Genomic DNA, 14,613 nt, shown 5'->3' with positions numbered 1-14,613 from the left:
CCACAGCTCCACCTTCAAATGCTACTGCTTAAACACGAGGCTCCAGATGATGTCAAACCTGCAAAATGGCTGCAAGATTCTGCCTCGACAGAAAGAACTAGGAATGTGGCACCGAACTTTATATACATGTAGTCTAGGGTGTGAGAGAATTTAATCAGCCAAGTCATTTAATTACAAAAATAGTGGATTTTTTACTCTGATAAATTGGCACCTGTGAAAATGGTGAGATATTGTAGTGTGCATAGTCGCAGCATTATGAGACTGAGCATTAATAATTTGTATTTTGCAGTGGGGGAAAACAATAAGACTAAATCGGGCATAAGGGTGCTTCATGTGGGAGGTTTATTCTCGGCCTAAACTCAAAAAATATTCAGTTAACTACATCTAAATTCTCTCATTTTAAAAACTATTATTTATGTAGATAGCAGGATGTGACCTGTGTGGTTCCATTATAACACTGATTACCGTAAATTGTGACTATATATGTTAAATAGTACATAATATAGAATATAATGACGTATATATAGTATATGTAATAGTATATATATGTATAATATATATATATATATATATATATATATATATATATATATAGATATTAGGCAGCCAGTGAACATTTTCTCTTCAAAGTCGTTGCTACAAGCAGGAAAGTAAACATCCAGGAAAAAAAGGACTAAGTTTTGATGACTTCACAACCGGGTCAGAGGATCTCAATCTGGAAAACTCAGGGATCCAGGGAAACAAAAGCGATGAACCAGCAAAAGGGTCATTGTTGCATGCGTGGTGCGATCAAGCAGATGAGCTACTATGGCCATACTGTCCACACTGACGCCTGGCCGCTGTACCATTGTAATGTGGCCCTGGTCTGCAACAACGTTCAGGCCGTGCACATGTCAAAGTAATATATCCGTAAATGCCAGGACGGGTTTCTCCCCCCAAAGAACATCATGTTGTTATAATGTCATCAATGTCTTTTGCTACAGTCGGTGGTGGTTTTAATGCTGTGACTGGTGGTGTAGATGGCTCAATGTGACCATAACAAGGCTGAAAAAGCCTATAAGTAGACCTTCATACTCATACTCTGCCTGCTTCCATTCATCTTCAAAGGATCAAAAAAAAAAAAAAAAAAAAAAACAGTGATTCATATGCGGTCGTCCGCGCAGCAAGTTGATTTATCTTATTTATTTGCTTGTACCAGACAGTCGGCCTCTTGCCAACATTCAACAATTGAAGGATCAAGTCCTGGAATTTTTGGTATGTTTGTGATGCAGTTGAAACATCTCTCTGAGCCATTTCAGTGCCATTAGTAGTGATATAATCTGTAATACTAGTTCTTTGTGAGTGCGCTGGCAGTCTATTTGTTCCCTAAATATTTAGACTGTCAAATTCATTTTGAAAAAGCAAGAGGTGCAGTAATTTCTAATAACAGTCTCTAGGCTGCCTCCCTCATGCTCCCGCTTCAGTGTACATTTCCAGCGAGCGCACAGTGCTACGTCACACTTAAGAGCGTGGAGGAGCTCGTAACCACGGTGGAAGTCGTGCAAAGTGTCTGGGCGGGGCTCTGCAGCGCCCTGGAGAGTCCTGTCCGGAGCACATGCTCCTGGAAAAAGTCCTGCCATCACTCCCAGCTGCTCTACAGTGGTAGAGACTCAACACACACTCGTGCGTAGAAACGTTTTCTTCACATGAACCTGCACGGCATCTAAAGAAATATGTGCGTGTTGTCAGAAATCAAAAAAATAAAACTTAGCACTGTGCCTCCCGGTGCATCTCTTACTTTCTCTTTGCCCTCTGTCCATCTCTCAAATCCCTTTGCTTGCACTTTGCGTGAGTGCATATGTGTGTGTGGAATTGTGTCGGTGTCAGCACTCTGGGCTGTGGCGGGGGCCGAAAACTACCCACGCCAGCGGGTTCTAGTGCGGCCCCCGCCCGTCCCGCTCCACACATTCGGGCTTAGCCCCACAAAAGGGGGGATAACAGTTGCACAGTTGTCGTGGAGAGGAGGGGGTAATCCATGGCATAATGGGGGCACACCAGCACACCCACCTCCCACCCCGCCACTACCAACCAGTTAGTTCTGGACTCAGATTGAGGTTCCCCCGATGCCTCGAGTGTCAGGAGAGTCCGTTCGCACTCCAGACATTTCTGTATTAACACGTCACAACAACTGCCTCAATTGAGAAATATTGTCATAATGCGCCTTAAAAATTAGACTCATAAAGCTTTAAAGAGTGTCAAAAAATGATAATACTCCCACTGTTGAGCTAATACCTAAGACATTCTGCTTGTTTTTGGTGCATGCTCATCTGATATCAAAGAGTGATGAATGAAAAGCGTGCAGAGACGCAGCATCTCAATAGCCTCTATGGCAACTGCATCATGAAAGAGTTTGTCCCCATGGTGATCAGAGCGGTACCTCACAAGGAGTTGGTGGAGAGGGGGGAGGAGGACGGTGTGTGGGCATCGCATTTGAGATATTTAGGCAGCACAGCGACAATATGATGGCTGGCATTTTGTCGTATCTTTACGCCGTAAATCCAGCGATACAGAACAGGTTCTGTATCGCTGGATGGGTCAAATCAGGGCCTTTGATTAGCCAGTTTCCTTCCAGGAGACAAACAGAAAGAAGAGACATTTACCTAATATTTGTCTGCAAGTGCATTGCGTGTCTCATTTTCAAAGCAAAGGACGTGGTCTCTTCTCGCTGCTCTGGTCCCTTCCCCTGCTCACTAATTGCACCTTTCTGCTATAATTGATATGAAAATCAGGCCGAGCAGCGCTAATGTTTTCCAGGTGCTCAGAACACGCCAACGCAGTTCAGCCAACGGGAGACAACAGGACAAGCCACAAACACATCATTGTTTAGTGTTGAATATGTATTGTTAGTAATCCAACAGAAAACTAACAATACATTGTTTTTTTGTTTGTTTGTTTTTTATACTTTCAATTCCACCACATTTATTATCGCCTGAAGCCCACTAGTTCCCAGTGAAGAAGTAAATACTGAATCAGGGCCAAAGTCACGCTAGCAACGTTAGCAGCTCTGTCAGCCTGGTCTCAGGAACAGAAGCTAATGCTAACATTAGCATAGCACCACTGCTATAAGAACACTGATATTCTAATGGTTTAAAAATGTTGTTAACAATACTTATTTAGCAAGTTAGCAGGTTAACACTTGCTAGGCTGTAACAAACACAGGCCACTGCTAAAGCTAGTGAAGTAGCTTTAGCATTGGCTGATTAGCATTAAAAGCAAGTGCATTTTGAAAAAAAATTTTAAAAAAATAATGTTAATGAGCTATAATAAAAATGTACATATATATTATTTATTCTCCTTATTAATGTATTATTCTGCAGACCAGTAAGAGTATCTGTAGCAGCTCAGAAATGTAGTTGCAAACTCTATAATGAGTAAACAGTACTTTCATTGGGGACAATTTTCAGTCGCTGTAAACTAGCAACACCGTCCATGTTCACTTAGGTGGCAGCCTGATCCCTTTTTGTTTTTAAACAATACAAATATTTTTTTGATCCTGTTTAAACTATGCCACAGTTTTCACACATAGCCTCATTTGTTGTAAAAATTTGGGAAATATAAGTCTAAAAATGTGTTGTTAGACTGGACAACCAGAAGTTGTGCACATCTCTATACAAACCCCAAATCTAGCAAATAGGACACAGTAACAGTAGTAATATAATAGTAATGTTACACTAAATCCTGTCATAATAGCTCTCGTAACATTGAGTCTGTTGAAATAGAAGAATGGTGATAATGCACATAATGATTATTATGGAAGATGTTGTCAGTGATGATTAAACTCAAAGGGGTTTAGTTATTTAGCCTAACTTACTTAATAAAGTCGGTGCAACACAATACCATCCACCAGTACTGCAAACCACTGCCTCCAGCATGAGAACACAGATGAATCAACAGCTCTCTCGGTTATTTTAAACAAAAGCTAAATACCACAGCCTTCATGAAGCTAAGATTTTGTGCAGGACTGTTATAATGCAGCTACCTAATGAACAAGTCAGTGTACATTTTGAAAGACAAGCGATTTAGTTCGCTGAGCGGTTCACACCGATCTAAACCTTTTTTCAAAGGGCAAACATCCTTTCTTTTAGAAATTAGTCTGAGAAACAAAACTCAGTTTTCTTTGTTTTAGGGTATTTGTTGGTAGAAAGCAAAATATCTCTCGGGCAAATACAAATGTAGTATAAGCCCCTGAAGATTTGAGCACTGAATTTGGTATGTCGTGTGTTAGAACACAGCTGATACTTACGTCTTTAATGACTAAATGCTGCACCAGTGCTTGTTATAGTGATTGAGTTACTTCTCAATGCTTTCATGAGATTGCATCCTTTACTGTCTTTTTCAACCAGCTGTGTATGTGACTCATCCAGACGTCCCTGCTAAGTGGCCACAATCACTTCAGTTAAAAGATAAGTGAAAGGCCGCTAGTAGTTTTCTGAGGATTTGCCTGCAAATTGCTCAAGGTCAGGGAATTTGTCAGAGGAAAATTTGGAGGTCAGGACGGGAAGACTCGACAGGGCCCGATTTGCGGGGGAAGGAGAGGACGAGGAGAGAGAAAACGAGAGACAGAGACGGAGAGGGAGGAGGCTGCTCTCATCAAAGGACCTCTCAGACTCTACAAGTTAATGAGGGATGTAGCCGAGACCCTGAAGCCTTTCGGACACCAACGGCTACACCCAAGCAGACGGAGAGGCTGAAGGACGGACGGACCAAGTGGGAGAAAAAATAAAAACCCTGAAGACAAAAGTTCAAAATGACATGGCGTGAGGTGAGCATCTTATTTAAATTATTTATTCTTTAAATTATTTATGGGGGAATATACTTATATATCTCTTGAAACAGAAAATACATAAATGAATGTGTTATATTTAATGTTATATGTTATACATGTTATATTTAATATTTATCTAATGGTGTTTTCAGGAAAGTCTGCATTTTATTTTTGGGTCGTGTGGTTTTGAAATGTTATCATTTTTGGATAGTCAATGCTTTTGTGATTAACACCATCCAAACATGAAACACTGTTGAATAGTAGAACTACAAGTTAGTGACAGGGAGTTGGTTTGTTAGTATTAGATATTATGACATCATAATTGTTGTCTGTGAGACTGATAAATTATCAGCACATACCATATCTAAGTTTCACATTATAACAAAATTTTGTTGAACTAAGTGAAGGCTCATGTTGTTCATGTGTGCTTTTTTCTGAGGAGCTACGCAGTCGGCAGTTCTGGCGTGCCATGGTGGCTGAGCTGCTCGGCACCCTGGTGTTAGTGAGCGCAGTGCTGGGTGCCTCAGTGCCCGGGCCTGGAGGGTCCCCGGGGGGGCCCCTGTACCCGGCGGTGGCAGTGGGAGCGGTGATCGTTGCCGTGGGACACTGTTTTGGAGAAATAAGCGGGGCACAGGTGAGTAGACTGTTTACGTGCGTAGAAGCCCCAATAAACACTTTGCATTTGAACTCGTACAAAACAGAAGTACAGAACTAGTTTTAGCTTAATATGCTTCAGGCAATGTAGGAAAAATCTGTGAAATCACTGTGACTACTTCGAGTAGCATTATTAAGTTGTTAATAATTGACTATTTATTTGTGTGCAATTAGTCCAGTGGTGACAAACCTGGTGGTGGAAATGTTCATTAGATAGATATTACATTAAATAGATAGATGCAGTATTTGTGTGTATGTATTTTTAAACATCGGCCTGTGTTTGTGATCAGGTGAATCCTGCATTGACTCTGTCTCTGTTGGTCACACGGAGGCTGGACGCTCTCCGGGCCTTTGTTTACATTGCTGCTCAGTGTTTTGGAGCCTGTTTAGGAGCCGGGGCCCTCTACCTGGCCCTGCCACTCAAAACCACTGCAGACCACTTTGTCAACAGGGTCAGTTCTCGGAATATATTTGCGTTTGTTCAATATTCCTGTCTGTGGGTGTAGTGTTTCCTCCTCCTCTCTCCTTACTCCTGTTTCCCGTCTCTCAGGTACCCGTAGAGTTGAATGCAGCCCAGGCCCTGGGCATCGAGGTTCTCTGCACCTTCCAGTTGGTCTTCACTGTCTTCTCCGTTGAGGACCAGAGACGGAGAGAGAGTCCAGAACCGGGAAACTTGGCCATTGGATTAGCACATACTGCTGGAGTCCTAATAGGGGTACGGGGAGCTGTCATATAGATTTAACCTGACTTCTAGCTGTTGTTTTTTTTGTTTCATTTTTTTGTTTTTACTATTTTATATGGTGTTTTTTTTTCATCAGGCGCGGTTCTCTGGTGCAAGTATGAATCCTGCGCGAACTCTGGGTCCAGCCATAATCACTGGCTTCTGGGAAAACCACTGGGTGAGAAAAATAAATCCCAAATCCAAACCTGTCTTAATGGAAACACATGCCCCACAGCTCATTTTCCTCTTTAAACTTCTCAGACAATTTCTTTTTAATAACAGCTTGAAGACTGAGGCTGTAAAATCAGACAGTATTTATCTCATTAATTCACTTATGAAGCCTTTCATTTATTTACTATTAGAACAACAGTTTAATGCCATTTCCTCTTGATTGACCACCTACAGCAGTAAAATGATGAAACACTATTAAAAATCTAATCATGTTAAATATATTACTTAATCATGTAACAGATCAGATTCTACATCTGTCCAGTCATAATAGAGTGGAATGGACTCATCTATTTGTGTTGGACCATCCCGACAAAACACACTCTTGTATCTCATTATAAAAACGTTTCTCTTTTTCCTGCAGGTTTATTGGATCGGACCTGTTTTCGGTGCCATTATGGCTGGAGTGTCCTACGAGTTCTTCTTCACGCGCAGCGCCTCTCGTCAGAAGCTGGTGGCCTGTTTGACCTGTAAGGACATCGAAATCGTGGAGACAACCAGCATGACCGGATCGTCGCTGTCCACGGTCACACAGAACGCCTCCAGAGCCAAGCAGGCCAACAAACAGGAGAACAACTGACGGCGCGTGCATGAAGAAACATTCGTGAAGGTGCAGAGTGTACGACTCAGACGTGTGATCATACTTGACGGCAGCAGAGGCCAAAGGAAAAAGGAGAAGTTGTGTTCGAGGTCCTCACATATAAATAGGTGCCAGTGAGCCATGGGAATGAAATTTGGTCAGGAGATATCATCTATTCTGTAAAACATCATTTTGAGTTAAAGCACCTTATGACAAACTCCACGTTCTGATGAAAAAAAAATTGGGTAGCGTAGAGGAGCTTGAGCTAGTTTGTCTCACTGAAGGTGTCATGTTGAACCCCAAAATTAACCCCAACAGGTGAACACAAAGACGAAGATGTTCATATGTCAGATGTTCATGATTTGTCTCCGGTTGCACCAATGGGGAAAAAATGTCTTGCTGCAGGTAAGAGAATATAAATCCAAAAAGTAGTTTGCACATCGCGAAACGTACAGATGAGCCAGAGACGACTGCAAACCACCTCAACAAAACAAATTACCAAGCAACGCTAACATCTAAAGACACTAAAAGCCACTGAAAACCAAAAACGGGTGCCACAGCAAAAAATATTTAGCTGACTGAGGGTTTGAGTCACTGCTTATGAAATCAACTCACTGTCTCTAAATAGAAAAGAGAAAGTGTCTTTTTTCTCTTCTTTTAAAGTTACACGGTCTTGAATTAAACCTGTAATGACTTAGCCTGATCGTCAACACTAAGATCTCATCAAATCGTGTCTGCAGGCATCCATTAGCTCATGTTTTACCTTTTCATGAGACCGCCTGTAATCTAAAACATCATATACTTCATCGTCCCATGGTTCATAATTGAGCAATATTACCCGAGAGGGTGTGTTGCATAAATTCAGGTTAAAATAAATGAGTTTTGCTTGTTGAGACATATTAAAGAGGACGCTGCGCGTTAAAGGGGCTGAATGTGACCTCCGAGGTCCACGTCATTAGTGTGTGAGAAGGTGCAGCCAATGCTGCGAGACTCAGTATTCACTCTCGCATTTGCACATGATTATAATATGTAATGGAGACTCATTGAAATCCTGCTGAAAAACACCCTCATGTTCCAGTTGTATCTTGTGTTTGTGAATGCTTTGAAATGCTAAAGAGGTCCTTACCCTGCACCGTGGGTTCAATGATGCTCTCAATCAGTCCTGCAGCTCTCTCATGTCTGCGCCTGTTAGCGTCTGTCTCCTCTCTGAGGCCTCCTATTCACAATCAAATGGGCCTCATACCTCTGTAATGGCTCTACAGAAAGAACACCTTCAGTTCGAATAAGCTTTGTAATTTGGATCAGATGTAATGAGCGTGCCGTTTGGGTTGTGTGAGAGAAACCTTTCATCATATTTGTATGTTGGTATAAACTGCTGTTTTTGTCTTATATTAGTTTGCATGTAAGTTCAGTTTAATTGGTTTTGCAGCGGTTGTGTCTACCTCAAGACACCACTAAATTAAATAAGATTCCTTTTTTAATTTTTTTTGGAGCCCTTTAAAGCAACACTCAAACTGTGTATTTGTTCTATGTGAATGTTAACAATTATAATAAGACTTTATTGCCATCTGAAACAGTCTGAAATAAAACCATTTAAGCAGTTGGTGTCAGTATGAAAGTGTCGTTTGAATGCACAAGCGCACACGCTATACTATATATTATACTCACACATGTACACACAGTTACACGATAAACAATTGTAGACACACACAGACACACACACACACAACATGCACAATAGCTATAACTGCCAACGTGCCGCCAGCAATTTGCATTGTGTGTGTTCTTTCTAACATGTATAAAAGGGAGTTAAAAAGGCAGGTTCAGCGTTTTGCATTCATCACCCTCCAGTCCACACACACACACACACTCACACACACACACACACACCAATAGCGGTGGCTCTCGGCTGGTCAGCGCGATGCCCCAGTGCTACTCAGTAACCCCCTGTCCCCCTCCCCACCTCATCCCTGCTTTCCTGCTGCACCTCTCCCTTTCCCCGGCTTCACGCACACATTGAGAACATTCAGGGCTTCTGTCGTACATCCTCCTTCAACACACACACGCACACACACAATCTCGCGTATTGCAAACCTGTGCCAAGCACCACCTAGAATCTGACACAACACAAAAGGCAAACGGCTAAATGTCGCACGTTGTTCATCCTTTCTGTTTTCACCGTTTGCGCTTTTCTTTCATTGCACGCATCAGCCTTTTTCAAGTGTCCACTGCAGGGTGCTGAGCTGAGCTGTAGTGTCGGTGCAGACCGAGCCCCGATGCGATGCCAAGTGCTCATACTTCCAGGCCTCTGAGGCGTCGGCGTCACTTACAGATTATCACCGTCAGTGACTAATTGTGTCCAGGACAATAAACACTTTTCAAGGAGTTTGCTAGCTGTTACTGCTTTAGTTTAATATGTATTTTTTTGCCTTGTCTCCGACCGTACATGGGCCAGACAATGGTTTCACAGGGTCAGGCATTTCAGTGTATGGGTCAGTTCAGCGCTGTTAGCTTTGGGCACTTCCGTCCGGGGCCCCCCACTGCATTATCGGCATGTGCGTATATGCCCCGTTGAGTGTGTGTGTGTATGTGTGTGTGTGTCTTTCTGCACACATGTGTGCTTCTGTCCTTGTCTATCAGCATTTGTGTCCCCTTATTATGACAGTTATGAGATGTCAACAGATGACATACGCCCCAAAGAAAACGTCAGCGTCCTCTCAGCTCCAGCTGCTCTTCGCCGTGGCTGCGTGCTCCTAGTTTCCCACTTGCCCTAAAAATAAATACAGCCCATCATGTCACTTTCTTCCCCAGGAGGATGTGTGTACACATCAAATGTCTTTCATGGGTTTCTTCCCATTCTGAGATTCCCTGCGTCTCTTTTGGGCTAGCTCTCTTATAGGGGGGCGACAGAGGGGTTAAGTTTGTTTGATTTAGGATGTCCAGCATTGACGCCCCCCGCCCTTGGCGCTACAGGGGGATTATGGCGTCACCTGGGGCCCCTGGGGGGGTATTATAAAGCGCCTGTCTGGCCCTCTCCCCTCCGTCAGAGAGGCTAAAAGGTCCACTGGACACTGTCTATCCCCGTCTCTACTTTAGAAACACCCCTTTAGCATTGATGCCCACCTCCTCTTGACAACTCATCCCACCTGAGATCTCCACCCGCACTCCCTCACTATCTCACACCTATGTCTTTGCGACAGGTGGACAGAGGTGGCAAGCGAAGTTGACTTTACCAGCTGAGTTCGCGGTTCGGTAAAGATCTGTCGCGTGGATTCGTCTATTGAAATCCTTTTTTTTTGTGTGTGTTTGAACTGACTCCTTGGGTGCTTTTGGTCAGCCTACTCAGCTGACTACAAAAGCGAGATCATTTTTTGGGTTACTTTTTTTTCTACGTTCGAAGAGGACTGAAAAGGCAAAACCCTTTTCTAAGCTCACACAGATTTCTTTTCAAAGAATTGTCTTCATCTGGTGGAGAGGTTCAATTCAAAAGGCACCATGTGGGAGTTCCGGTCTATGAATTTTTGGCGGGCGGTCTTTGCAGAGTTCTTCGGGACCATGTTCTTCGTATTTTTTGGCATGGGTGCTGCTCTGCGCTGGACCACGGGCCCTCATCATGTCCTTCATGTGGCCCTGTGCTTTGGACTGGCAGCTGCCACCCTCATCCAGTCCATTGGCCACATCAGCGGCGGCCACATCAACCCTGCCGTAACCTTTGCCTACCTTGTTGGCTCACAGATGTCTCTTTTCCGCGCCATTTTCTACATTGCTGCCCAGTGCCTGGGAGCTGTAGCTGGGGCTGCCGTGCTGTACGGCGTCACGCCTGGCAACATGAGGGGAAACATGGCGATGAACACGGTAAGGACCCAACATGGATGCCGCAGGAACCAAGTGTTGCAACAGTTTGTGGTATTAGTTCAGTTAATTTGTTTTTTGTTTAAACATTTCATGAGAATACACAGGCCTTTGTTAAATAAAAGAGCATCTAATTACACAAGGCTAGTCAATTGTCTCACATTGTGTACCGTGACTTTCTGACTTTCTACCTTTCTGATACATGCAAATGATTTCATTCTGCAGCTGCAGCCTGGCATCAGCCTGGGGATGGCCACCACCGTGGAGGTTTTCCTCACCATGCAGCTCGTCGTCTGCATCTTCTCTGTGACTGACGAGAGGAGGAACGGCCGTTTGGGATCTGCTGCCCTCTCCATCGGCTTCTCTGTCACCATTGGACATCTCATGGGGGTGAGACACGTGGAAAAAACTATGGCAGAGTTGTGTGGATGACCATTTCACAACACTACAATGCAGTAACAAATGTCTTGTGTTTTAGATGTACTACACCGGTGCTGGCATGAACCCTGCTAGGTCCTTCGCCCCCGCCATACTCTTCAGAAACTTTATCAACCACTGGGTAAGACGTGAAAATAAGCCAAAGAGACCGGTCACTCCCTCAACTTTCACTTCTTTCTCAGCAGGAATCACGCATGACTGAAGTGTATGCGACGTGATAAAGGGTTTTTATTTTTTTCTTCGGCAGGTGTACTGGGTCGGGCCTATGATAGGAGGAGCCATGGGCGCCCTCCTGTACGATTTCATGCTGTTCCCACGCATGAGGGGTCTGTCCGAGCGCCTGGCCACACTGAAGGGCAGCCGGCCCCCAGAGAGCGAGACCCAGCAGGACACCCGCGGGGAGCCCATCGAGCTCAAGACGCAAGCCCTATAAACCGGCCCCTGCCCCCTTCTCTGACTGGGGCCGAGGGACGAGGAATGAGGGACAAGGCCCTGAGCTACACCAACACCACCTCCACTGCCCCCACCCCAATGCCTTCACACACCATCGCACTATACTAATCTAAATACTCGCTCGTAGACTAACACATAATACGATTTTCAACTGTAAAAAACCGACGCATGTACAGGTTCACCCTCTTCAACCTCAACACACAACAAGACTCCTCTACCCCCAGTCCTCACTCTGTATTCTGAACTGGACATTGTGTTTTTGATAAATGGTGACCAGAGCCTGAACCAGTAGCCGTCTCGTCTCTCCCTTCCTGCCCGCTTCCTCCTTCTGTCTGCCAGGCCTTCGTCTGCAAAGCAGTGATGCTTGGAAAACCCTGAAATCCAGCAGAGGGGTTAGGGGAGGCGGGTACTGCAGAGGGAGAGAGAGTGGAGGCAGGACGGAGGGTGAGGCAGGGATGTGGGTATGATATGAGAAGGGAAAGAGGGCATGGGGCAGGAGTGGGTGGAGTGGAGGGGTGAGGGTCGGGGTGTGGGTAGGACAGAGAGGGCAACACTCTGGGTTTGTGGTCATTTCAAGTTGGGTTAGACCAGTGAAGATGGGCATGCTTTTCATTATTCACCAGAATTTATCTCCATTTTAGTTTTTTGTTTTGTTTTCTGCACTTCAGACTCAAGATGTGGATGTATGACACCATTAGATTTGACCAGGGTTTCAGTATTTTCACTCACTACATTTTATCTGTGGGTTTGTGCTTGTGTGTGCGTGGACACCTCTGCAGCATGTGTGTGTGTGTGTGTGCGTGTGTGTGTGCGTGCGCGTGCGTATGCATGCGAGTGAGCGCGTGCATGTGTGTGCGCGCCCGCCCGTGCGTATGAGTGTGTTTGCAAGTGAGTGGGTGTATATGTGTGTACGTGTGTGATCACGATTTGCAGATACAGTACTTTTTATTTCGTTTTTATTTCCATTACCGCTCTCCTGTCTCGTACCAACAACTGTGTTCATTTCGTCATCAATTTTTAAAGATCATTTCTCCTCCCCTCACTGTGCTATTTGCTATGATATCCATTTTTACATAAACCATCTGCTTTTTCTGTTCTGAACCAGCGCAATCCAAAGCAATGTTGTATCCCAGACTTCAGTAGTAGGTCTGCAGATCGGCTGTGCGAGCTTTACATCGAGTCTCCTTTTATTATTTGATCCTTACTGGGAGCACAAGGCGTTTCAATAAAACTTTCAATGATAATAAACATAAAAAAAAAAAAAGATATAAGGGTTTCTTCATTTTTGATCTTCTATATCGTACTTCTTATGGATTTACGCAGGTATGGAAGCGTGAGTTGCATTTAACACGCATGGCCAGGAGAGGGCGCAAAGAGCTCACGACAGACTGGCGCAGCTAATATCACAATATGAGAGATTTTTGGGGAAAAAAAATGAATCATGAAGGACAACAATTCACAGTGACATGTGTCGTTTAAGCACAAGCATGATGCAATTTATTTTACTGTAGTGTGAGGTGTGGTTGTTTCGGGTGAAAAGGGATCCGCCCCACCGCAAGAATATTTCTCAAGTTAGATAAGAAACTGACACATGCATGTCTTCTGTTCTTGTGCATCACAGCTGATAAATGAAGCGTAGGCAGACTCCACCTTCAAGAGCTCCGACAAAACAGAAAATAACCAAGACATATTGTCTGTATTTTCCCTCAGAAACCTCTAAATGAGAACCGGAAATGAGCCACATTGTTGAGGTAGATGACACGTTCCTTCATTATGGTGAACTGGTAGCTTATTTTAAGTACATGTCCGCATCACAAAAGCGTCAAATGTGCGTGAATCCGCAGGTGAATATAGTCCTTGGCAAACACAAGATCTAGCATGTTTGAGAAAGGTTTTCTAAAACCATGTATCTTAGAACTTCTTTTTTATTATTAATATTTAAAAAATAGGCTAAATGTGCTTCACAGACACGTAAAGGTGTAAAGACGATGGACATACTAATTATTGGAATTTGTCAAAAGAAATGTAGAAAATCATCAAGTTTCTAACAGGTGGGAACCAGATGTCAGGAATAATTCAGAATCTACGGGATAAAACAAATAAAATATGAGCTTTGTTCAAAATCGCCATCTACTGGATTTTACTAGGTTATGAATTCATTTATTAATTATCAGTAAACATCAGTCAATTGTCAGAAACTCATTAACTTAGGTCAGCGTGAAGCTTGGTAACAGGGCAAAAAAGGCCAATATTGCATCTTTATTTAACTGGTGAAACACCTGCAAATGAACGAGGGCTCAGTTCCACTACATGTTCCAGAAAGCAAAGAATGTAAGACCTCCATTTAGTGGAAATGCACAACTCAAAATGTCTGCAGAGAAAAAAAAAAAAAAGAAGGTTGATTCACTGTTTTATGTTCCATGGAGTATTTTTTTGGGGCCTGGAACAGTTGCCAGGTAACCATCAGATACTCCAGGCAGTTACTGCATCCAGCTGTGGCACATAACGTCATATAAAAACCACAGCTTTTAAAAAAACAAAAAGCAAAACAAAAAAACATTTGTGTTGGTACAGACTTAACAAACAACATATAATGTGATAATTAGTGGGTTAAGTGGGTGCAGTTTGGTAATTGTTGCACAGACTTGGACCGATGTCTTTTTATTGAGTGAGACAGTGAATGGAAAGCATGCTCCCTCAAATGTTGAGCTATTCCCGTAAGCGAACCTCTTCACCTCAACACCTCTTCCAGTTCATTAGTGTAAAGTACCTCAGTAGCATAAGGAAATGTCAGTGACTCATCGGTGACTCTTCTGGCCGCTTGTGTTGTGTTTATGCAGCAGCTATTTCTCACAATTACTGTAATCCAACCACACTTAGGAA

At 43.5% G+C, this 14,613-nt stretch overlaps 2 protein-coding genes across 3 annotated transcripts; both read left to right on the top strand.

Moving 5' to 3' along the window:
* The first annotated feature begins 4,592 nt into the window (after positions 1–4,592).
* LOC125006321 (aquaporin AQPAe.a) lies at positions 4,593–8,699 on the top strand. Of its 2 annotated transcripts, none has more exons than XM_047582273.1 (6): positions 4,593–4,801; positions 5,247–5,438; positions 5,749–5,910; positions 6,009–6,173; positions 6,277–6,357; positions 6,772–8,699. In XM_047582273.1, the coding sequence occupies exons 1-6, from the start codon at positions 4,787–4,789 to the stop codon at positions 6,985–6,987; spliced, it is 831 nt and encodes a 276-aa protein (XP_047438229.1). In that variant the 5' UTR covers positions 4,593–4,786; the 3' UTR covers positions 6,988–8,699. The 2 variants fall into 2 exon arrangements, with proteins under 2 accessions (XP_047438229.1, XP_047438222.1); XM_047582266.1 differs by having other exon boundaries at positions 5,244–5,438.
* Positions 8,700–10,022: 1,323 nt separating this feature from the next.
* On the top strand, positions 10,023–12,968 carry mipb (major intrinsic protein of lens fiber b). Its single transcript, XM_047611673.1, has 4 exons — positions 10,023–10,842; positions 11,065–11,229; positions 11,318–11,398; positions 11,525–12,968. The coding sequence occupies exons 1-4, from the start codon at positions 10,483–10,485 to the stop codon at positions 11,708–11,710; spliced, it is 792 nt and encodes a 263-aa protein (XP_047467629.1). The 5' UTR covers positions 10,023–10,482; the 3' UTR covers positions 11,711–12,968.
* The last annotated feature ends 1,645 nt before the right edge of the window (positions 12,969–14,613 follow it).

Source organism: Mugil cephalus, chromosome 1, assembly GCF_022458985.1.
Source record: "Mugil cephalus isolate CIBA_MC_2020 chromosome 1, CIBA_Mcephalus_1.1, whole genome shotgun sequence".
Taxonomy (NCBI): domain Eukaryota; kingdom Metazoa; phylum Chordata; class Actinopteri; order Mugiliformes; family Mugilidae; genus Mugil; species Mugil cephalus.
This window is presented reverse-complemented; position numbering and strand designations above follow the sequence as displayed.